At 35.8% G+C, this 26,505-nt stretch overlaps 1 protein-coding gene across 8 annotated transcripts in view; it reads right to left on the bottom strand.

Annotated features, from left to right (window-relative positions):
* Window positions 1-26,505, bottom strand: part of FANCC (FA complementation group C) — a 289,596-nt gene that overhangs the window by 66,127 nt on the left and 196,964 nt on the right. For 7 of the 8 annotated variants that reach the window (XM_038526893.1, XM_038526894.1, XM_038526892.1 and 4 more), the window contains one exon: window positions 15,174-15,338. The exons of the other annotated variant lie outside the window; for it this stretch is intronic. In XM_038526893.1, the coding sequence (XP_038382821.1) occupies window positions 15,174-15,338 (165 nt within the window). The remainder of the gene's footprint in view (window positions 1-15,173; window positions 15,339-26,505) is intronic. 8 annotated transcript variants of the gene reach the window in all.

Here is a 26,505-nt window from a genome sequence, read left to right as displayed (position 1 = left end):
AAGGGTATTGTAGTTATATATATTTTTTTAACACACCACATACATACTTTCAGTTTCCTGTTTCCCATGAAAGGAGTTTGAAGTTATCACCCTATCTTAACAAAAAGTACAAAGCGGAACAGACTGAAAAATCAACAATCCTTCTTGCACCTTTTAGAGAAGGTAAAACATAAACCTCGTAATATATTATAATATATATTTAATATATATAATATATATTTAATATATGTATATATTTAATATATATAACATATATATTTAATATATGTATATATTTAATATATTATATTAATAATATATATTATAATATTGCAAGGGATAAACCTTGGCCTCCACAACTGAGAAGACTGATAAGCAAATACAGGAAACTGTGACTTACTGGAGTAGAGATCCACAAGTAGAAACTGCCATAGGAACCAGTGCCAGGTAGAAAAAACCTTAACCATAATTAGTGAATGGCTGGAGGATCAGTGTGGACAACTCTGGGAGTTAAAAACTCCAGTGGGATCCACTCATGGAAGGCTCCCACAATATTATGAAATTTGCCTCCAGAAGCTTAACCAGCTTCTCACAGTAAACACTGGGAGTCAATCTACTTGGACTTTACATTTTGAATAGATAGAGCGCTATGTTCTTAACAAGGTCTGCCCTCAAGGAAAACTAACCAGAGCCTAACCTCATGGGGTATTATCAGAGTCTAACAGACCTGGGGGAAGGCAAATATTCTATCCAGTTCTGGGCATTTGTCCTAAGGGGGAGAAAAACATTAAGAAACTTGTGTGGAGTTCAGAGGCATAAACTCACTAAAGACTGAGACTTATAGAACACTTCCCCTCTGCTCGTCCCTCTCCCCACTCTTGTTCGCACACACTCTCTCTCTCAAATAAATAAAATCTTTAAAACAGAAGGTATTCACTATCTGTGAAGATGTATAATGTTATGTGAAAGTGGATTTGGATTAATTACAAATGTATATTGCAAACTCTAGGGCAATTATGAAAAAAGGTTAAAAAAAACACCAAACTAAAAAAAGCCTATTTAAAGCAGTTCCCTTTACCCAATACATTATATCTAGTTATCAAAAACAATGACAAGGCATATCAAAAGGGAAAAAAAAAACCCTACAATTTTAAGAGACAGAGCAACAATTAGAACCAGACATGCAGAGATACTAGAATTATCAGTCATAATTAAAAACAACTATGATTAAAATGCTAAGAGAATTAACAGACAGCATGCAAGAACAGATGAGCAATGTAAGCAGAGATGGGAATCTTAAAAAAACAAAAAGAAATATTAGAGATCAAAACCACTGTAACAGAAATGAAGAATGCCTTTGGTAGGCTAAACTGTAGACTGGCTAGGAAAGAATGTCTGAGCTAGAGGATATATCCATGGGAATCTTAAAAACCAAAAAGCAACTCCCTCCCAAAAAAAAAAACCCCAAGAAAAACAAATAACCCAAAGACTGAAAAAACAGAACAGAATATCCAATGAATGTGGGACAACTATAAAACATGTAACATATGTGTAATGGCTGTAACTAGAAGGAAAAGAGGGAGAGCGAAAACAAATTTCTTTTGAAAACAGTAACTGAGAATTTTCCAAAATTAATGTCAAATACCAAATCACAATTCCAGGAAGCCCAAAGAATACCAAGTGAGATAAATGACAAAAGACTGTGCCTAAGCATACCATTTTGAAGCTACAAAGAAATCAAAGATAAGGGAAAAAATTGTGAAAGAAGCCAGAGGGAAATACATATTTTTTTAAAAAGATGATTTATTTTTAGAGAGAGGAAATAGTGGGAGGAAGGGCAGGGAGAGTGGGAGAAAGTCTTCAAGCAAACTCCCCACTGAGTGCACAGCCCCACCTAGGGCTTGATCTCATGACCCTGAATCATGACCTGAGCTGAAGAGTAGGACACTTAACCAACTGAGCCACTCAGGCGCCCCTACATCTTAACTATAGAGAAAAGAGAATTATATCCAACTTCTCAGAAACCATGCAAGCAAAAAAAGAGTGGAATAAAATATTTAAAGTGTTGAGGGAAAAAAATATATACCATCTAAAATTCTGTACTCTGTGAAATTACTCTTCAAAAGTGAAGGAGAAACAAACGCATTCTCAAACAAAAATTGAGGAGTTTTGTTGCCAGTAGACCTACCCTGTAAAAAAAATTAAAGGAAGTTCATAGAAAGAAGAAAAATAATACAGGTTAGATACTCAGATCTGTATAAACAGCATCAAAGAAAAATAATGAAAGTAAAATAAAAACTTTAATTTTTCCTATTCTTAACCGATATAACAGAGAACAGATTATTCAAATAATAAATAGAAACAATGTACTCAATTATGTACATTTATGTGTGTATATATGCTTAAGTGTACTTACATATAAGTGAAATGAATGACAATGATAGAAGACACAGAAAGGAGGAATTAGGATTATTTTGTTATTAAAAGGTACTCACACGGTGCCTGGGTGGGTTCCCAACTCTTGGTTTCAGCTGGGGTTGTGATCCCTGGGTTGTGGGATCAAGCCCTGCGATGGCTCCATGCTCAGCATGGGATCTGATTGTCCCTCTCACTCCCCACTCTTGCTTGCATGCACTCCCTCTCTCAAATAAATAAAATCTTTAAAACAGAAGGTATTCACTATCTGTGAAGATGTACAATGTTATGTGAAAGTGGATTTGGATTAGTTACAAGTGTATACTGCAAACTCTAGGGTAATTATGAAAAAAGGTTAAAAAAAAGAAAGTATAATGGATATATACTAAGAAAGAAAGTAGGACAGAATGGTTTCATATTAAATGTTCAGTTAAAACCACAAAAGGCAGAAAAAGAATGGAAGACAAAAAAGAAGGAACAAAAAGCAAGGATAACAAATATAAAACAGTAAGGAATATAACATATTAATCCAACTATGTCAATAATCACTTTGAAACTCAATGGTCTAAATGCACCAATTTAAAGACAGTGACTGGGTGCCTGAGTGGCTCAGTTGGTAAAGCATCTGCCTTTGTCTCACGTCATGATCTCAGGGTCCTGGGATCAAGCCCCACATCAGGCTCCTTGCTCAGTGGGGAGCCTGCTTCTCCCTCTCCTTCTGTCCCTCATCCTGCTTGTAGGCTTTCTCATTCTCTCTCTCTAATAAATAAATGGATAAATAAAATATTTAAAATAAAGAAGGCTGTCTAAAACAAAATTTTTAAAAAGATGAGACTGACAGAGTAGATCAAAACTAAAACCCAACTATATTTTTTCCACAAGAAACCAACTTTAAGTATAAAAAAACATACAGATCAAAACTAATGGATGAAGAAAAATATACCATGCCAACACTAATCAAAGGAAAGAAGGAGTAGCAATATTGATTTCAGACACGGTAGGCTTCCGAACTAGCAAAGTTACCAGGAATAAAAAAATTCATTACATACTGATAAAGGTGTAAATTCTCCAAGAAGATACAACAATCTTTAACTTATATGTGCCTAATAATGGAGTGTAAAATTACATGAGGAAAAAGAAACAGAATTACAAAGTAGATGAATCCACTATCATAGCTGAAGACTTCAACATCACTCTATCAGAAATAGACTGATCCAGTAGGCAAAAAATCTGTAAGGACACAGGTGAACTCAATAACACCATCAATCATAAAATAAATTTAAAAAAACACTTCAATAAACATTAAGGTGCATGTGGAGTATTAAAATAAATCTATTTTATAAAACGAAAAAAAATAACACCATCAATCTTTTTTTTTAACACCATCAATCTGTATTTGTTGCCATTTGTAGTATACTTCATCCAAACACAAAATATGCATTCTTCTTAAATGCACATGGAATATTCACCAAGACAGACCACATTCAAAAATATAAAACACACGTTTATGAAGTGCCTGGGTGGGTTCAGTTGGTTAAGCACCCAAATCTTGATTTCAGCTCAGATCATGATCTCTGGGTTGTGAGATGGAGTCCCACAGCTCTGCACTCAGCATGAAGTCTGCTTGGGATCCTCTCTGTCTCTCTCCCTCTGTCCCTCACTCTCCTCCCTCCCTCCCTCCCTCTCTCTCTAAAAAAAAAACCCAAATAAATGAATAAAACACACTCTCACAACATTAAATAAATAGAAATTATACGATGTCTGATCCCAGATCAGAATTCAATTATAAACTAGAAATCAATAACAGAAAGATAACTTGAAAATCCCAAATTATTAAGAGATTCAACAACACACTTCCAAGTAACACATGGATGAAGTAAGAAACCTGAAGAGAAATTTAAAATTATTTTGGGGTAGGCCAAGTGGCTCAGTGGTTTAGCGTTGCCTTCAGCCCAGGGCGTGATCCTGGAGAGCCGGGATCGAGTCCCACGTCAGGCTCCCTACATGGAGCCTGCTTCTCCCTCTGCCTGTGTTTCTGCCTCTCTCTCTCATGAATAACTAAATAAAATCTTTTAAAAAATAAAATTATTTTGAATTTAATGAAAATGAAAACAATTTATCAATATTTGTGGGATGCAACAAAAGTAGTGCTTAGAGTAAAATTTATAGCACTAAATACATACTTAGAAAATAAGCAATATTTAAGATCAATAACCTAAGCTTCCACCTAAGGGAGGGAGGGAGGGAGGGATATTCTTTCATTCATTCATTCATTCATTCATTCATTCATTTATTTTTGAAGTATTTAGAAAAAGAGCAAATTAAATCCAAAGTAAACAGAAGAAAAGAAATACTAAGAATTAAAACAGAAATCAGTGAAATAGAAAACAGGAAATCAATGAAACCATAAGCTGGTTCTTGGAACTGATCAATAAAATCCATTAAGTCTCTATCCAGATTAGAGCATCTCTTTCTGGTCATAGGTGCTATAAACTGTCCTGTATTAGGGCCACCTTTTTGCATCAAAGATGTCTCAAGAATTCTTTCTTGAGAATCTTTCTTTCACTGGCTCTGATCTCACCTCATCAAAACTCACCTATATTCCAAAACTACATCAAGATGATATGTCCATTGAGAATCATCTAGGGTGAAACTTACTTAGGTCATGATTGATATTCTTGACTCAGTCCACTCATACAGCCACTCTGCACTGAGCAAAATGACTAGAAGGAAAACTCACCAGAAAAGAAAGAATCAGAAACAGTACTCTCTGCCACAGAATTACAGAATATGGATTATAATTCGATGGCAGAAAGCCAATTCAGAAGCACAATTATAAAGCTACTGGTGGCTCAGGAAGAAAGCATGAAGGATTCAAGAGACTTCATGATAGTAGAATTTAGGTCTAATCAGACCAAATTTAAAAATCAATTAAATGAGATGCAATCCAAACTGGAGGTCCTAACGACAAGGGTTTAATGAGGTGGAAGAAAGAATGAGGAACATAGAAGACAAGCTGATGGCAAGGAAGGAATCTGAGGGAAAAAAGAGAAAAACAATTAAAAGACCATGAGAAAAGGTTAAGGGAAATAAATGATAGCCTCAGAAGGAAGAATCTACGTATAATTGGGGTACCAGAGAGCGCTGAGAGAGCCAGAGGGCCAGAAAGCATATTTGAATAAATCATAGCTGAGAACTTTCCTAATCTGGGGAGGGAAACAGGCATTCAGATCCAGGAGATAGAGAGGTTCTCCCCCCCCAAAATCAATAAAAATACCTCAACATTTAATAGTGAAACTTGCAAATTCCAAAGATAAAGAGAAAATCCTTAAAGCAGCAAGAGACAAGAGATCCCTAACTTCTATGGGGAGAAATATTGGATTAATGGCAGGCCTCTCTAAAGAGACCTGGCAGGCCAGAAGGGCTGGCAGGATATATTCAGGGTCCTAAATGAGAAGAACATGCAGCCAAAAACATTATATCCAGCAAGGCTCTCATTCAGAATAAGGAGAGAGAAAGAGCTTCCAAGATAGGCAGAAACTGATAGAATATGAGAATATGTGACCACCAAACCAGCTCTGCAAGAAAATATTAAGGGGGACCCTGTAAAAGAAAGAGGAAGCCCAAAGAAATAATCCACAAAAACAGGGACTGAATAGATATTATGATGACACTAAATTCACATCTTTCAATAGTTACTCTGAACGTGAATGGGCTAAATGATCCCATCAAAAGACACAGGGTTTCAGACTGGATAAAAAAGCAAGACCCATCTATTTGCTGTCTATAAGAGACTCATCTTAGACCCAAGGACACCTCCAGCCTGAAAATGAAAGGGGTGAAGAACAATTTACCATTCAAATGGTCCTCAAAAGGAAGCTTGGGTAGCAATCCTCATATCAGATAAATTAAAGTTTATCCCAAAGACTGTAGTAAGAGATGAAGAGGGACACTAAATCACACTTACAGGGTCTATCCAACAATATCCAACAATATTCGCATAAATACGAATATTTGTGCCCCTAATGTGGGAGCTACCAAGTCTATCAATCAATAACCAAAGTAAAGACATACTTAGATAATAATACACTAATAGTAGGAGACTTCAACATGACACTTTCTGCAAATGACAGATATCTAGGCACATCACCAAAGAAACAAGGGCTTTAAATGATACACTGCACCAGATAGATTTCATAGATATATACAGAACTTTCCATCCAAACGGAATTGAATACACATTCTTCTCAAGTGCACATGGAACTTTCTCCAGAATAGACCACATACTGGGTCACAAATCAGGTCTCAACTGATACCAAAAGATTGGGATTACCCCCTGCATATTTCCAGACCACAATGCTTTGAAACTAGAACTCAATCACAAGAAATTTGGAAGAAACTCAAATATGTGGATGTCAAAGAGCATCCTACTAAAAGATGAATGGGTCAACCAGGAAATTAGAGAAGAATTAAAAAGATTCATGGAAACTAATGAAAATGAAGATACAACAATTCAAAATCTTTGGGCAGCAAAAGCAGTCCTAAGAGGGAAATACATCGCAATACAAGCCTCTCTCAAAAAATTTGAAAAAAAAACTTAAATACACAAGCTAACCTTGCACCTAAAGGACGTGGTAAAAGAAGAGCAAATAAAACCTACACCAAGCAGAAGAAGAGAGATAATAAAGATTTGAGCAGAACTCAAAGAAATAGAGACCAGAAGAACTGTAGAACAGATCAACAAAGTCAGGAGTTGGTTCTTTGAAAGAATTAGTAAGATAGATAAACCATTAGCCAGCCTTATTAAAAATAAAAAAGACTCAAATTAATAAAATCACGAATGAAACAGGAGAGATCACAACCAATACTAAGGAAATACAAACGATTTTAAAAACGTATTATGAAAAAAAATGTATTATGAGCAGCTATACGCCAATAAATTAGGCAATCTAGAGGAAATGGATGCATTTCTGGAGAACCACAAATGACCAAAACTGGAACAGGAAGAAATAGAAAACCTGAACAGGCCAATAGCCAGCAAGGAAATTGAAGGAGCCATCAAAAACTTCCCAAGACATAAAAGTCCAGGGCAAGATGGCTTCCCAGGGAAATTCAATCAAACGTTTAAAGAAGAAACAATACCTATTCTACTAAAGCTTTCCAAAGGATACAAAGGAACAGAATACTTCCAAACTCGTTTTATGAGGCCAGCATCACCTTAATTCCAAAACCAGACAAAGACCCCATCAAAAAGGAGAATTATAGACCAATATCCCTGATGAACATAGATGCAAAAAATCTCAACAAGATACTAGGCAATAGGATCCAACAGTACAGTAAGAAGACTATTCACCACGAACAAGTGGGATTTATCCCCAGGATGCAAGGTTGTTCAACACTTGTAAAACAATCAACATGATAGATCACATCAACAAGAAAAAAAGCAAGAATTACATGATCCTCTCAACAGATGGAGAGCAAGCATATGACAAAATACAGCATCCATTCCTGATTAAAACTCTTTAGAGTGTAGGGAATTCTACTGTTCCTCACGGTCTTAAAAAGCCATCTATGAAAAGCCCACAGCAAATATCATTCTCAATGGGGAAACACTGGGAGCCTTTCCCCTAAGATCAGGAACATGACAGGGATGTCCACTCTCACCACTGCTATTCAACATAGTACTAGAAGTCCTAGCCTCAGCAATCAGACAACAAAAAGAAATAAAAAGCATTCAAATTGGCAAAGAAGAAGTCAAACTCTCCCTCTTTGCATATGACATGATACTACATAGAAAACCCAAAAGACTCCACCCCAAGATTACTAGAACTCATACAGCAATTCGGCAGTGTGGCAGGATACAAAATCAATGCCTGGAAATCAGTGGCATTTCTATACACTAACAATGAAACTGAAAAAAGAGAAATTAAGGAGTCAATCCCATTTACAATTGCACCTAAAAGCATAAGATACCTAGGAATAAACCTAACCAAAGAGGTAAAGGATTTATACCCTAAAAACTACAGAACACTTCTGAAAGAAATTGAGGAAGACACATATTCCATACTCATGGATTGGAATAATTAATATTATGAAAATATCAATGCTACCCAGGGCAATTTACACGTTTAATGCAATCCCTATCAAAATACCATGGACTTTCTTCAAAGAGTTGGACAAATCATCTTAAGATTTGTGTGGAATCAGAAAGGACCCCAAATAGCCAGGGAATATTGAAAAATAAAACCTAAGCCAGGGGCATCACAATGCCAGATTTCAAGTTGTACTACAAAGCTGTGATCATCAAGACAGTGAGTGTGGTACTGGCACAAAAACAGGCACATAGATCAATGGAACAGAATAGAGAATCCAGAAGTGGACCCTCAACTCTATGGTCAACTAATATTTGACAAAGCAGGGAAAACTATCCACTGGAAAAAGGACATTCTCTTCAATAAATGATGCTGGGAAAATTGGACATCCACATGCAGAAGAATGAAACTAGACCATTCTCTTACACCATACACAGAGATAAACTCAAAATAGATGAAAGATCTAAATGTGAGATAAGAATCCATCAAAATCCTAGAGGAGAACACAGGCAACACCCTTTTTGAACTTGGCCACAGCAACTTCTTGCAAGATATACCAATAAAAGCAAGGGAAACAAAAGCAAAAATGAACTATTGGGACTTCATCAAGATAAAAAGCTTCTGCACAGCAAAAGAAACAGTCAACAAAACTAAAAGACAATTTACAGAATGGGAGAAGATATTTGCAAATGACATATCAGATTAAGGGGTAGTATCCAAGGGCAAGTATCAGATCAAGATACTAGTATCTAGTATCCAAGATCTATCTATTAAACTCAACAGCAAAAAAATAAAAAATAAAAAAAAAAATAAAAATAAATAAAAAAATAAACTCAACAGCAAAGAAACAAACAATGCAATTATGAAAATGGTCAAAAGACATGAACAGGAATTTCACCAAAAAAGACCTACACATGGCTAACAAGCACATGAGAAAATGCTCTGCATCACTTGCCATCAGGGAAATACAAATCAAAGCCACAATGAGGGCAGCCCAGGTGGCTCAGCAGTTTAGTGCCGCCTTCAGCCCAGGGCGTGATCTGGAGACCCGGGATAAAGTCCCACGTTGGGCTCCCTGCATGGAGCCTGCTTCTCCCTCTGCCTGTGTCTCTGCCTCTCTCTGTGTGTATGTGTCTCTCATGAATAAATAAATAAAATCTTAAAAAAAAAATAGTGTAAGGGATTAAGGGGAAAGGGAGAGAAAATGAGTAGGAAAATTCAGAGGGGGTGATAGAACATGAGAAACTCCTAACACTGGGAAACAAACAAGGGGTAGTGGAAGGAGAGGTGGGGGGGGGGATGGGGTGACTGGGTGATGGGCACGGAGGGGGGGCACTTAATGGGATGAGCATTGGGTGTTATACTGTATGTTGGCAAATCGAACTCCAATAAAAAATATACAAAAAATAAAATTGTTATCCTGAATTCAAAAAAAAAAAGTCTCTATCCAGGTTAACATGAAAAGAGAGAACAGAAATTACTAATGTCAGAAATGAAAGAGGAGATATCACTACAGATCCTATGGGCATTTAGAGGCTAAGAAAGGAACTCTATGAACAACTCCATGCCAATAAACTTGATAACCTAAATGAAATGGAGTACTTCCTTGAAAGATACATTCTAATAGAACACACATAAGAAACAGACTGAGTAGGTATATACCTAATAAAGAAATTAAATGAACATTAATAACCTTTCAAAAAAGAAAGCATCAAGTCCTGCTGGAATTCTACTAAACATTCAAGGGAGAAATTATACCAATTCTCTCCAATCTCTTTCAGAAGAGAACAACAGAGGAAATACTTCCTTATTCATTTTCTGAGGCCAGAAATACACTACTACCCAAAGCAGACAAATGACATTATATGGAAAGTTAGAGACAAACAAAACAAAACAACCCCCCCGCCCCACCAAAGAAAACCCCTTAGTGACCAGTATCTCTGATTAGCATGGAAGTAAAAATCTTCAACTAAATATTAGCAAATTGAATCCAATGGTGTATAAAAAGAATTATACATCATGACCAAGCAGAATTTGTCACAGGTATACATAGCTGGTTTAACTTTTGAAAATGTTAATATAATCAGCCACATCAACAGGCTAAAATAGAAGTCATGTGATCATATCAATAGATGCAGAAAATGTGTTTGATAAAATCCAAACCAATTCAGTACAAAAACTCAGCAAATTAGAATAGAGGACAATTTTCTCCAATTGATAAAAAAAATACCTACAAAAACCCAACAAGAATTAATATTGTTGGGACACTTGGGTGGCTCAGTGGTTGAGCATCTGCCTTTGGCTTGGGCCATGATCCCGGGGTCCTGGAATCAAGTCCTGCATCAGGCTTCCCATAGGGAGCCTGCTTCTCCCTCTGCCTGTGTCTCTGCCTCTCTCGTGAATAAATAAATAAAATCTTAAAAAAAGTTAAAATGTCAATATAACAAAAGCAATCTACAAATTCAATACAATTGTTCTCAAAATTCCAATGGCAGTTTTCACAGAAATGGACCAACAATTATAAAATTTATATGGAACCACAAAAGTCTGCAAAGAGCTAAAGTCACTTTGAGAAAGAACAAACCTGGAGTTATCATGCTCCCTGATTTCAAATTGTTTTACAAAGCTATAGTAATTAAAACAGTATAGTATTAGCATAAAAACAGTCATACAGATCAATGTAATAGAACAGACAGCCCCCAAACAAAGCTATGTATATATAGTCATTTTATGACAAAGGAGCCAAAAATATAAAATGGGGAGAGGACAGTCTCTTCAATAACTGAACCTAGGAAAGAACTAGAAAAATAATACTAAAATTTGTATGGAAACACAAAAGACCCTGAATAGCCAAACCAATTATGAGAAAGAACAACAAAGCTAGAGATATCACCATCTCAGATTTCTTTTTTTTTTTTTTAACAATCTCAGATTTCAAGATATACTATATACTATAGAGTGATCAAAACACTATAGTACTAGCACTAAAACAGACACATAGATCAATGCAACAGAATAGAGAGCCCAGACATAAACCCATGCTTACTTATATGGTCAACTAATCTGACAAAGGAGACAAGAATATACAATAAGTAGGGCACCCTGGATGGCTCAGCAGTTTAGCTCTGCCTTCAGCCCAGGGCCTGATCCTGGAGAACCAGGATGGAGTCCCACGTCAGGCTCCCTGCATGGAGCCTGCTTCTCCCTCTGCCTGTGTCTCTGCCTCTCTCTCTCTATGTGTGTGTCTCATGAATACACAAAATCTTAAAAAAAAAAAAAAAAAAAAAGAATATACAATAAGTAAAGGACAGTCTCTTCCACAAATGGTGCGGAGAAAACTAGACTGTTGTATGAAGAATGAAACTGGACCACTTTCTTATACCATGCACAACAATAAACTCAAAGTGGATTAAAGATCTGAGGCCTAAAACCACAAAACCTATTAAAAAAAAAAGCATACTCAGTAATCTCTTGGACATCAGCCTTAGCCACATTTTTATGGATATGTCTCCAAGAGAAATAAAAGCAAAATAAGCTATTGGGACTATACAAAAATAAAAGGCTTTTGTATAGCAAAATGAAAATACAACCTGCTGAATGGGAAAACATATTTGCAAATGATCCATCTAACATCTGAAATATATAAGAACTTTTACAACTTAACACACACACACACACACACACACACACAAACCCCACATATAGTCCAATTAAAAAATAGGCAGAGAACCTGAATGGACATTTTTCCAAAAAAGACAGATGGCCACAGACAAGTGAAAAGATCCTCAACATCACTAATCATCAGGGAAATGCAAATCAGAACCACAGTGAGTTACACCTGTCCAAATGACTAGAATCAGAAAGACAACAAATAGCAAGTGTTGGTGATGATGTGGAGCAGAGGGAATCCTTGTGCACTGTTAGTGGGAACGTATATTTGTGCAGCCACATGGAACATTAAAACTATCCTATGATCCAGCAATCCCATTTCTGGGTATATAGCCAAAAGAAATGAAAACAGGATGTCAAAAGGATGTCTATATCCCCATGTGCACTGCATCATTCACAACAGTCAAGAAATGGAAATAATCTAAGTGTACCAGTAAATGAATGGATAAAGAAGATGTGCTATATTTATACAGTGGAATATTATTCAGCCATGAGGAAGAATGAAATCCTGCAGTTTGTGACATGGATGGACCTAAGGGCATTATGTTAAGTGAAATAAGTCAGAGAGAGAAACCCAAATACTGTATGATATCACTTTATGTAGAATCCAAAAAGAGCTGAACTCACAGAAACATAGACTAGAAAGATGGTTACCAGGAACTAGGTTGTGGTAAAATGGGGAGATGCTGGTCAAAATCTGGAGTACAAACTTTTAATTTTAAGATGAATACATTCTGGAGATCTAATGTACAGCAGGGTGATTATAACTGATACAGTATATATTTGAAAGATGCTAAGAGTAGATCTTAAATATTCTTACCACATTTAAAAGGAAATGGTGATTATGTGACATGATGACAGTGTTAGCTAAGCTTTGGTGGTAATGATTTTGCAATATAAAAAGTACAAATTAACTTGTACATCTTAAACTCATACAATTTTTTTTAAAGATTTTTATATATTTATTCATGAGAGACAGAGAGAGAGAGAGGCAGAGACACAGGCAAAGGGAGAAGCAGGCTCCATGTAGGGAGCCTGATTCAGGACTCGATCCTGGGACTCCAGGATCACGCCCTAGGCCGAAGTCAGGCGCTAAACCGCTGAGCCACCCAGGGATTCCCCCAAACTCATACAATGTAATACCTCAGTTGTATGTCAATAAAGTGGGGGAGGGAAATGTAAGTAAGTAAATATGTAAATAAATAAATATTTCCTCTTGTGTCTACATGAAACATAACAAGATGCAAGTACACTTGGTTGTCTAATTTTGCAATGTTTAAAAATTTTTTGAAAAGTCCAAATTTTATCTGAATTTTCAGTATAAGTATATTTAAATATACTTCACAAATAAGCAAATATAATGTATTTTTGCATATAACATATAACATATTTTTAATTTATTATAATTGATTTTTTATTAAAAAATAAATTCATTTATATTTTCTTACATTTAAGAATGGATCATTGATTTATGAAGGACAATGAAAAGATTTGCTTTCTCATCTATAGCTATTCCATTGGGAAAAGATGAAACCAATACACCAGATATTTCCCTGACTCACGACCATGAGACATCTACTCCAAAGAAACTGGGCTAAAATGTAAATGAAAGCAAATATGAAGAAAGCTAATTTTCCCTTGCTTTCATAGATGTTACTAATTTACCTTATTATGCCTTATTCAATAGAATGCTTTCAAATACTATTAGAGTGCTAGCTAACTGTGGTATCAACTTGAGATCAATCATTCAGAGTCTAAACAAAAAGAATTTAAGAGTTCAAACACAGATGTAATAAGTTAATATTTCATCAAGAGAATTATACTTCTGCCTTAAAACTGAACTTCTAGATGTGGCTTCCCTTAAGTGAACTGGGCAGTACATGCATATGGTAGGGAAGTAGTTAAAGTGTTGAATAACTACTTCAAATCTCATGTTTTTTCCTAGACCAATTGTGTAGACATTTGCACTCATACTACAAAAGCACTAGCAAGTAAAACTACTGTACCCAGCATGAGTCAAACAGAGAAAGTAGTCACTGTATTCTTAGGCACTATGGACAGTAATAACACTGCCAGTTTTCCACAAAAAATGTGTTTGAGGAAACACATAAAATATTAATTTTACTAAATTTTATACTTGAGAATACTTTTTTTAAAAAAAAAAACTATTCTGTGAGGTGAAAAGGAAAGCATGCAAAATGCACTTCTGCTGCATAACAAATCAGGATGGTTGTCTGGAGGAAAAGCACTTGCAACTGTATGAGCTCCAAGATCAAGTAGCCACCTTTTTGTCATGGAGATTTCTTTCAAACAATGGCAAACAGTGATTACTCAGAATCGAGTATTTGGCACATATTTTCTCAAAAATTAGTGAAATGACCCTTGTACCTCAAGGAAAACATGACACCAATCTTATCAGAAATGTCTTTAGATACTGGGAAGCTGTCAAGCTCATATTGGCAGGAACAAATTTTCCAAGATTCAAATTTTTACCTAAAAACTCTAACTTATCATTGGCTACAAAACCTTGGCTACTGCAATATTCTTGTCTTTTCCAACTGTCTATCTGTGTGAGGCTGAATTTTCTTCATATACTTCAAACAAAACAACACATCGCACCAGATTGAACACAGAGACACATTATGAGAACCCAGCCAACTTATGTCAGACAATAAAAAGATGTTCAAAAATTTAAAACAATGTCACTCTTGTTAAACAATTTTCTTCTTGGAAAAGATCACTTTCATAAAAATGTGCTACTTGTGTGAACATGTTATTAATTTGTTATTTTAAAATGAAGTAATAAATATTTTTAAAACTTGTTTTAATTTCAAACATGGAAGAATATTGATAAATACAACCCACATTAAAAAAAAAAGCTCACTGGAATCCTCAATAATCTTTAAGAACATAAAGCAGTGCTGAGACCAAAGGTTTGATAACTGCATTTCCAATATACTGAAGTATTCTAAGAAAAAGAAAAACAAAGCTGGATGAGAGTAAATGGACATCACTTACAGCAGAAAGGCCTCATTCACAGCATCAAAGAACTCAGGCCAGAGCACTTCCTGTGTTTCATGTCCATGGTAGGTGAGCAGAGCTTCTACCAGTGGTTCAATATCTGGCAGAGTTACAAGTGGTATACAAATTCGTGACAGGAACCTTATTTTTTCAGGAACCATTCTATGAAATAAATAATCATTCAAATCTTAGAGCCACATATAATTAAAGACAAAATTTTCATGCTGAAGACTGATGACAAGTTACTTGCTTTGTCGTACAAAGAGGGCTAACACCAACTATGAACCTTTCTCTTGCTCAACTTTTCAGGAAGAAATCCTTTCGTTGAAATTCCCATTTTAACATCACTTATTGTCAGGACTTTGGCATAACTATTTACAGGCACCTCCAATTTACCATGCCCAAAACAGAACTCTTGAATTCCTTCCCCAAATGTTCTCTTCCCCACTGTTGCCAACCTCATTTGCTCAGGCCAAAGCCCTCAAAGGCCATCCTTGATTCCCCCTTTCTCATGCCCCTCACCTAATTCAGCACTAAATACTGTCAATTCATCTGACAACTTGACTTCTCTACACCCTCATCATTACCCAGTAATTCACTGTTGCCTCCGGTCTGAGTTACTGTAGGAACCTCCTAACTTTCTCCCTGCTTCTGCCCTCATCCTCAATTTTTATCATCAGAACAGTTCTTAAAAAAAAAAAAAAAAAAAAAAAAAAAAAAAGAACAGTTCTAGCAACCCTTTAAAAATTCAGATCACTTGTCTGTTCAAAACTGCAATGGCTTCCAACTTCAGAGAACAAGCAATGGCCACTGTGGACTTCCATGATGGGGCCCCTTCTATTTCTCTGGCTTCATCTCCTACTCTTTCCCTTACTCATCCTGCTTCAGCCTTATAGCCCTCCTCTGACTACTCCAGATGAGGTCCTGTTTTCTATTCTGCCTGGAACCTACGGCTAGCTCCTTCATTTTGTATAAGTCTTAGCTCAAATGTTGCCTTATGTGACAGCATCCCTGACCATCCCATTTAAATGCACTGATCAATATGGTAGCAGTGAACCACATGCTGGCAATTTAAATTTAATTTAAATGAAATAAAATGTAAAATTCCATTTATCAGTTGCAACAGCCACATAACAAATACTCAATGTGTACTTTGAGGCTAGTGGCTTACTGTATTGGACATTGCAAGTTTCCACAACTTGTCCATAACTGCAGGAAACTCTACTGGACAGCAGAACTTAACACAGAAAGTGCCCTCCCATTCCACCTATCTCTCTTACCTTATTTTACTGTTCTTCAGAGTACTTTTCATCACCTGACCTATAATGTATTTATTAGTTCATTGTTCATTGTCTGTTTCTTCCTGCTAGGATATCAGCTTTATGAGGATAAGTACTTTTTTCTATTTTGCCCTCTGCTCCATTCCCAGGAATGGAAACAATTCCTTACACATATGACATGCTCAAGAAATATATGTTAAATGAATAATGAACACCCAGAGATCAATAAAATGAAAGCTTGAGATGTAGGCTATTATATCTTTTTCTAGTCATATCCATACTAATCATAAATCTCGAAGTTGAATCCTGTGTTTTCTGAAACAAAAATGGAACAGAGAACATAAAGCTGTCCCTCTTTTTTTACTGGCTGCCTATTACTGAAAAAAAAAAAAAGTGTGTTCTGTAATTTAACAACATCTGTATTTATAGGCATTTAGGTTATTTCTAATTTCTTACCATTACAAACATGGCTGCAGTGTTATCCTTGCACATGCCTATCCAGGACTTTGTGTGAGCATTTGCATATTAAATTGCACTCTAAAAGACAACCACTTTGCTTTTCCCTAAACACCAACCCAAGTGCATAATCTTCTTGGAATATATCTGACATTCTACCATTTCCATCATCTTAAAGAAGCTTCCCCTAGAACCCCCTGAACTGTTCCAATCCAGGCAGGTCACTTTTTATTCCCTCTGTACAATTACCGTCTTGGGATTCTGTCCTGGGGATTTCCTTTACTTCTCTCCTGAACCCCGTATCTTTTTCTTTCTTGGTTCACTTTTTTGTGGGAAAAGATAAATGAGAGATAACGTATTTGAGATCTAGGATGTCTGGAAATATCTTTACTCATAAATTTTTTTTCTAACTCTCATAGAAAAAAACCCATTTTGCTCTTAATTGATACTTTGGCTGAGGATAGAAATTTTGTAATTTTCCAACAAAATTGTGAAGGTATGGTTCTATATAGTCTTCTAGCTTCCAATGTTGTCTTGTGAAGGCCCATGCTACTATGAATCCTTATCATTTATGTAAGTGCTGGTTTTACTCCCTGGAGACTTTTGGAAATCTTCTTTGAAGTTTCATACTGGTGTTGGTATGGATTCACTTTTATTCACTCTGCTGGGCACTCAGTGGAGCTTAAATCAGAAAAGTTCTCTTGGATTGTTTCTTTGATAATTTTCTATCCATTCTTTTATCCATTCTCTCTTTATAAGAACTCCAATGTTTTTGGATACTGAACTTCCTGGACACTTTTCAGTCTTTATCTTTCATCTCTTGGTCTTTCTACTTTAAATTTTGAAAGAACTGTTCAAATTTATCTTCCAATCCTTTTTTTTTTTTAAGATTTTACTTATTGAGAGAAAGTGTGTGCATGCCTGTGCGCACACACGCATATGCTTGTGTGGGGGGGGGGGGTAGGGCAGAGTGAGAGGAAGCAGCAGATTCCCCACTGAGCAGAGAGAGCCTGCCATGGGCCTCCATCCCAGAATCCTGAGATCATGACCTCAGCTAAAGACCAAATGAGCCACCCAGGTGCCTCCTAATCCTTTCATTAGGATTTTCATTATCACTCTCTCATGATTAATTTATAAGGACTTGAATACCCTGGATGTTCTTTTTTTTTTTTTTTTTAAATAGCATCCTGTTCTTTTTTAATGGATATAATATTACTTTTCATCTTTATGGAGGCACTATTATTAATTTATTTGAGATAGTCTTTTCTTTGAATAATCTTTTTTAAAAAGATGTATTTATTCATGAGAGACACACAGAGAGAGGCAGAGACACAGGCAGAGGGAGAAGCAGGCTCCCCACAAGGAGCCTGATGCAGGACTCAATCCCAGGACCCTGGGATCATGCATGCCCTGAGACAAAGGCAGATGCTCAACCATTGAGCTACCCAGGTGCCCCTGAATAATCTTTTAAATTTGTATAGCTTTTTATTTTTTGTCATGTTATATGCTTAATATGATTTCCTTAAATATCTGGGGACCATTGCTGGTCTGCTTATATACACATGTATATTTTTTGAGCCAGGTATAATATACTTTATTGAAGATACATCACAAGATAGGGCTCCCTGGGCCCTTCTTCTTCAGGGGGTCAAAACTGTAGAGATCAGGAGATTCTCAGTATGTTGAGGAAAGTTTAAAGTTTAAATATTACTGAGAATACTAAAGAGCTTCTGTTTATGAGGATGGAGCTATCATTATTTATGATGTTTGAAATTAAAGCAAAGACATCTAAAAGTATTTATTAATTCACTAAAAGTAACAATGGTAAATTCATTAGATGTTAACATGAATAACATTTTTTGGTAAGCATAACTATATTTTACAGGACAAAAAAATAGTGAGTAGTACTCATTTAAACGTTTGTAAACCTTACTATATGACCTGAAAGAAGATAACTGGATTCTTGTACACATTTCTGTATTCAATCTGTTGCACTATGTTTTGACTGGAGTATATGAAGACAACCTAGTCTAGTCCCACACAGATACAGTTTTTAAAGGCAGGAGTATTTTAATACCATCTTCATATAATTGTGCATCTTTTGATACTAGACGAACATTCATCAAGCATTGCCTATCCCTGCTACTACAAGCCTGTCTAGGAACACAGGTGCAGCTGCTCGTCATGGTCCAAAGGAGTAGTGATGGGTAGTCTCTACTGATATGTGGTAATAACTGAAAATTTACTAGCCAAGCCATCCCCTAAAAGCTGCAAGTCTTGAGACTCGACAATTCAAAACAGTTACATCAAACAGTCTGTCAGTAAAATTTTTGTCCAGGTTAAAAAGGTGGTTTCCTGGCTTTTCCTACTCTATCATCTTCCCCAATATCCCCTTCTGATCTCTTGCATTAAAAAGGAAAACCAAAACCAAAAAACCCACCTTCTTACTTTCTACTTCCTCTGTCCTTTTGTACTTTATCCTGGGAGAACTATTTGGCTCAATCTTTAAAGTCATTAGTTGCTATTCAGCTGTATCTCCTATTTAGCCTTTTATTCATTTTTTCCCCTAAGTCCCCTTTTAAAAAATATAACCAATTTATTCCTGGTTTCTCTTGCTATTCTTAGGACAATTAATTATCCCTTTAAAACAAAAACACTTGCTTGTCCTACATAACACATTTAATTAGTGTATTTGCATCTTCTGCATTGTTGCATTTAGTTCATTTTTCCTCATGGTGTTGGTTTTCCATGAATATCTGTGATTTTTGTTTGCTCTTTCTGGAATTTGGGATTCCCCACTAGCTTCACCATGAATGCTTTTTACTATAGCCTCCTCTGGTACTTGTGGGGAAGGTCAGGATGTAGTGCTGGTTGGGGTTGCCAATAAATTGCATTCTGTGCATTGGAGTACCCCTAGAACTGCGTAATAGCCATTTGGTGTTTACTTCTTCAAATCTTCCTCCCTCCTTCCTACAAGAAACAGGACATTTCTGTTGTCTCTTGTTTTTTTTTTTTTTTTGTTGTTGTTGTTTTTAAGATTTTATTTATTTATTCATCACACACACACACACACACACACAGGCAGAGACACAGGCAGAGGGAGAAGAAATCCCAGGTCTCGAGGATCAGGCTCTGGACTGAAGGCGGCGCTAAACCGCTGAGCCACCTGGGCTGCCCTGTTGTCTCTTGTTTGAAGGCAGTGGATATGGAGGAATATATGCGGACCTGGCCCTTAGCCAACTTCTATGAATTGCAATAGTCCAACAAGCTGTCTTGTTGGCGGCCAGGTACCTTCCTGCTCCACCCCAACATTATTTGCACCTTTGCAGTAGTCCTCTCTTGCAAGCTTTTTGGGCTGTGATATTTTCCTTCAAAATTATCTCACTATCTGCCATTTGAAACCTATCCTATAATTTGTGGTCATCAAATGCTCGTTTTACAGTATTATATACTTGTTAAAATTACCCCATCATTTCTAGGAGTTGGGAATATAAAGAGAATGCTAGGCCATGCATGAACTTCATTCATTACCTGATTTAGTCTCTTGCATATTTTCATCTTATTCTCTCCTAATTAGATTATGAGAGCCACTATTCTTCATAGATCTTGCACTTCATTTTTTTTAAGATTTTCTTTTTAATTTGAGAGAGACAGCACGAGTGTGAATGGGGGGAAGAGCAGAGGGAGAGAATCCTCAAGCAGACTCTCTGCTGAGCGTAGAGCCCAATAATGCGTGGCTTGACCCCGCAACCCATGAGATCATGAAATCATGACCTGAGCATAAACCAAGAGTCAGATGCCTAACCAAGTGAGGCATCCAAGGTCTTGCACTTTAATCTTCAAGATCTGGCAAAGTAGTCTACACCAGAGCTACTTCAAAAATATGGTCCTCAGAATCACCAGAATGAGTAGAGCCAAGAAATTTGCTTATTAAATCTTAACATGAGATAATCCTTATGCACACTGAAGCCTGAGAAATGCTGCTCTATACTACTTCTTCAGTAACAGTCCGCAGAAGAAAATATCAATGTTTAGTAATAATCTGAACACTTTAAGGAGACATGTAGAAATGATTTAAGATTTTTGTTAATTCCTATAAATTTTCAATTGAGCTGTATTATTTTCTTGATAATGAACAGTTAAATTCTCAGAGATAAATTTTTGTCAAAACTACAAAATGATTTCTTCTTATGAGTGAACAGTTTGTCTTTTCTCCTCAAATAATCACCTTTTCTAAAATTCACTTCTTGTTCTATACCACTTTCCAAATTGACTGAGGTCTCTTCAACAACAGTATCTTCCACAATGCTTTACCACCTTTCTCTAACCTACATCAAAGTGGTTTTAGATCTAAAAACAATTCATGTGTTTAAAAGTCCATCATCTAAGTTTAATGAAAAGATACATTTAGCTTGAGTTGTAAATATCTTAAATTTTTGGAATTTATGAACTTACTGGGTAGGATAGGAGAAAGGGAGAGTTGTTAACATTGTGTGTGTGTTTAAATGTTTTTTTTCTGGTATATTTTGCACACAATCTAGCAGAATATTTGGCATAAAGGGCTCTGCAAATGTTTGAGAAATGGAAAAATAGTTATGTATACTCATAATAAATCCAGAACTCTGAAATAAAGAAGCAGAGAGGTGGTAATCTTACCCTTCAGCAATCCTCCTCCCTAAAAGACCTGTAAGTGAAGCTTTTTTCTCATTATCTTAAAATTCTTACCATTCTCTTATTACCTTAAAAGAGAGGAGTCAAAGACTATCACTAGCTATTAGGTGTGTGGAAAAGCCAACCCTGGCACCAAGGGCATTTATCAAGCACTGAAGTTTATGGGCTGCAGAGTATATCTCCCAATTAAGGCTGAAAAGAGAATTTTCCTGAAAAATTCTAAAGACTCATATCAATTTAGGTAACTCTTGGTTCTACCAAAATGCAGGCAAGGTCAACTGATGATCTTCTGAAGGGCTTCAAAGTACCTTTTTGGTCTGAAGCTTGCCAAGAGTGTGGAGGTCCAACTTCAACCAGTTACACAACACTTTCCAAACTGGATTACACTAAGCATTATGTCTTGATTGATTGCCAGAGCAGCACTTCCAAATGATTTTTGCACAAGAATTGAACTGCAGAAGGCTCAACAGTAACCATATACTGCTGGAAACATCATTCCCATGTGGCTATACTGAAGCTTCCAAACCATCTGCAACAAACGATAGAACTACAAAATAAACTGATGATGCTCTCAAAGTCCAAAATGTCATTCCCTCTAGACTGACAGTTTATAGCTAAGAACAGAAGAGAATTTAAACACTCTGTCACTGAGTTGTTGATTTTAGTTGGTGGCAAGTGAAATTGTATTTAAATGCTATGACAAGACCATTTATAAGGCCTCTAAAAATAATGCAAAAGGAAACCAAATATATTTTCCTATTTTTTGTTCCTCTGACATTTTATGCACTGAAGTTATGAAATTAATTTCTACACTTTCTACAAGACTTTTGAGTCTTTTGAAATGAACTTTAAACATTTAAAAGTAGCAAAAAGTAAAAAAAATGTACAGATGCCCTCTATAAAAAAAAAAGAGAGAAAAATAGAATTGCACTGCTTATATGGTGTTTACGTTCGAGAGGCTCTTGGTGGCTTGAATATTTCAAGTCTTCCTCAGGGAAGGAAAGTAATGATAAAATTTAAGTCTCATAAATAACGGGAATATCTACATTCATGTATACCAGAAAGTAGTTTCCCCACTATACTCAATTCTTATTCAACTTTTTTGACTTTTAAACCTTAAAAATGTACAAATAACTTCAGATAAATATAGTAGGGGAAATTTATATATTATGATGCTGCATATTGTAGTTATTATTATAACTTATAACAGCAACAACTATACTGGCTCTAGCATGTTTGGCTGCTCCTACAAATGTTATCATGATGCCATTCTACTACCTGATTTCATGAAATCAGTTTCTACTTGAGACCACAGAACACACTTATTTTGACTTATATTTCACTAGAGAACTGTACACGTGGAGTTCTGAGTCTCACATAAGCTTTAAGGGATCCAGGTTCTCTTACAGATGGAGAACAGAACTTCCTGATTTAAGAACTTTCCTTCTTAAAAGAGGACTTTAAAAGCTAATAAGAGACTCAAAAAGGCTGCTGAGCATCAAATTGCTTTTTAAATTCAATCTTCTGATAGGTGTAAATGAACTTAATTCAAGAGATCAAATTTCTCTAAAAATGCAACACATTCAAAAAAATACCTGCAAGACATTTCTTGTTGAATTCTAAAATTGATTCTAAACATTAAGAGTCCATAGTCAACATTATTCAACAGAGCAAATTAGGGATGTATCAGACATGTCAGTGTCCAGAGGACATTCGACTAGCACAAGCATTTCATACTCTTGGTAAATTCAATTAAGAATTTTACTAATTACATCATTGATTTGCTTTGACTAAAAATGTTTTTAAACTACTAACCAAGTTAATCACCATTTATACTTGCTACTACTGACAGCCAGAGTGCCAGCATGGACATTCTTCAGTAAACTTTGCTCTGCATTGAGGAATAGGTACATATTGTTTTTGAAAAAAAACACATCCTTACTGAAGAAACAATCATAAATTTGGGAATGAACCTGCCCCACAAAATGACCCAATCTGGCACAAATGGAAATTTCTCAGATGCAAAGAGCATATTAGCGAATAGCTTCCAGCAGGCTTTCCTAATTGTGGTCCATGAAGTTTAGATGCCTTTTTAAACTGCTATCCTTTTCTGTCTAAGGGGGAGAAAATGAAAAGTACATATTCTGAAGAAAGAATCTGAAAGACCAGTAAAATCAAATAATGGGTACAATGGAAAAAGATTTAAATAAAGGGGAAAAAAACAGCAGAGAGGAATAAATATTAAGCAATCTGAGGCTGATTAAAGATGATTTTTTTTTCAAGAACTATATCTACTATTTTGGAAATAAATAACCTGAGACAGGAAATTATTCCTTTATTATGAATATTAGCTTTACTTTTTAGGATTTTATTAGCTAATACTGTATTTGAAAACAGGAGTTTTGAAACTTTTCAAAAATGTTTCAAAAACATTTTTGAAAAGTTTAATTATAAAATTACAATGTACAGAAAAAGTAGGAAATTATTAGAACATCAACTGTACTCATTGCCAAGATTTTACTATGCTAATATTTTACCGATGTTTCCAGTTGATGTTTTAAAGATATAAAAATGTTTCAATTATATTTAAAATACCCTTCTCCTGTCCCATTTCCTCCTCTTCTTCTTCTCAGGAGTTAGCACTCTCCTAATGATATGAGTCCTTTCTGTCTAGTTTTAATGCTTTTACTTTGTATGTGTGTATTGTTTTATGACATTATGGGTATCATTTTTGCAACTTCCTTGCTATTCTGTTCCATGGGTCTATGTGTCTGGCTTTACACCAGTACCAAAGTGCCTTAATGACTACAGCTTTGGATATGTTTTTGAAATCCAGAAGTGTGAGGCCTCTACCTTTGTATTTCTTTTCAAGATTGTTGGCTATTTGGGAGTCCTCTAAAATTCTATATGAATTTTAGGGCTTTTTTTTTTTTCTGTTTCTACAAAAGAAAAATGCCATTTGGATTTTAATAGGACTGCACCTTATCTATGGACTGCTTGGGGTAGTATGGACATATTAACAATAGTAAGTCTTCTAATCCCTCAACACAGAATGCCTTCTCATTTATTTGTGTCATACTTAATTTTTTTCAGCGAATCTAGTTTGCAGCATACAAGTCTTTCATCTCTTTACATTTATTCCCAGTTATTTTGTCCTTTTAGATGCTATTATAAGTGGGCTTTAAAGAATATCTACTGGAGTGCTAAAAAGCACTCCATTGTGTATAAAAGCACAATTGATATTTGAGTATTGATTTTGCATCCTGTAACTTTACTGAATTCAGTTAGTAGTTTTAACAGTTTTTCCGTGGAGTCTTTAGGGTTTCTAGATATAAGATCAGGTCATTTACAGTGTAAACTGTCCCTTAAATTTTGGATGCCGTGAGAGGCGCCTCGGTGGTGCAGTCAGTTAAGTGTCTGACTATTAATTTCAACTCAGCTCCTGATATCAGGGCTGTGATATCAAGCCCTACCTCTGGCTCTGTGCTCAGTGTAGTCAGCTTAGGACTCTATCTCTCTCTTCCCTCTGTTCCCCCCTCCCCCCCAGCACACTTTCTAAAATAAATAAATAAATTGTAAAGATAATTTTTTTTTAATGTTTTGGGGCACCTGGATGGCTCTGTTAGTTAAGTGTCCTACTCTTAGTTTCTGCTCAAGTCATGATCTTGGGGTAGTGGGAGCATCCCAAGGGCTGAGCATCGGGCTCTGCCCTCAGTGCGAAGTCTGCTGGAGATTCTCACTCTCTTTCCCTTCCCCTCTGCCCCTACCCTATTGTGCACATGCACACAGTCTCTAAATAAATAAATAAATAAATACAATCTTAAAACAAAATAAAACTTGGATGCCTTTTGTTTCTTTGTTTTGCCCAACTGCTCCAGTACTTCCAGTACTTTCTTAAAAAGAAGTGGTGAGAGAGATGTATCCTTGCTTTGTTCCTGATTTTAGAAGGAAAAAAATTTGGTCCTTTACCATGGAGTAAGATGTTATAGCTGCAGGCTTTTCATACATGGTCTTTATTTTGTTGAAGTAGTTTCCTTGTATTCTTTGTTGAATGTCATGAATCATAATCATCAGATGATTATGACATAATCATAATTATCATGAAAGAGTACTGAATAGTTTTTTCTGCTTTAATTGAAATTATCATGATGTGGTTTTGTTCATCATTCGGCTAATATGGTGTATTACACTAAATGGTTTTTAGATGTTGAACCATCTTGGTATGGTAGGAATAAATCCCATTTGGCCATGTTGCATGATCTTTTTCATGTATTTTTTATTTTGGTTTGCTTTTATACTCATGGGGATTTTTACACATCATTCAACAAACCTATAGTTTTTTTTCTGGTGTCTTTATCTGATTTTGGTATCAGGGTAATGCTAGCCTCATACAGTGAGTTTTGAAATGTTCCCTCCTCTTCAATTACTTGAAAGAGTTTGATAAGGATTGGTGTTAATTCTTTAAATATTTGGTAGAATACTCTAGTGAAACCACCTGGTCCTGGGCTTTTCTTTGTTGGGAAGTTTGTGATTACTTATTCAATCTCCTTCCTGTTACAAATCTGTTCAGATTTTCAAAATTTATGATTCACTTTTGGTAGGTTATATGTTTATTAAAAAGTTAACCATTTCATTTAGGTTATCCAATTTGTTACAATATAATTATTCATAGTAGTCTCTTATTCTTTTTTTTTTAAATTTTCTTATTTAAATTCAACTTAACATATACTGTATTATTAGTTTCAGAGGTAGAATTTAGTGATTCATCAGTTGCATACAACACCCAGTGCTCATGTATCAAGTGCTAATGCCCAGAACTCAATTACCCCATCTGCCCACCCACTTCCCCTCCAGCAACCCTCAGTATGTTTCCTATAGTTAAGTCTCTTATGATTTCTTCCATGTTTTGTCTCATTTTAATT

Source organism: Canis lupus, chromosome 1 (genome assembly GCF_011100685.1).
Source record: "Canis lupus familiaris isolate Mischka breed German Shepherd chromosome 1, alternate assembly UU_Cfam_GSD_1.0, whole genome shotgun sequence".
NCBI classification, from domain to species: Eukaryota; Metazoa; Chordata; class Mammalia; order Carnivora; family Canidae; genus Canis; species Canis lupus.
This window is presented reverse-complemented; position numbering and strand designations above follow the sequence as displayed.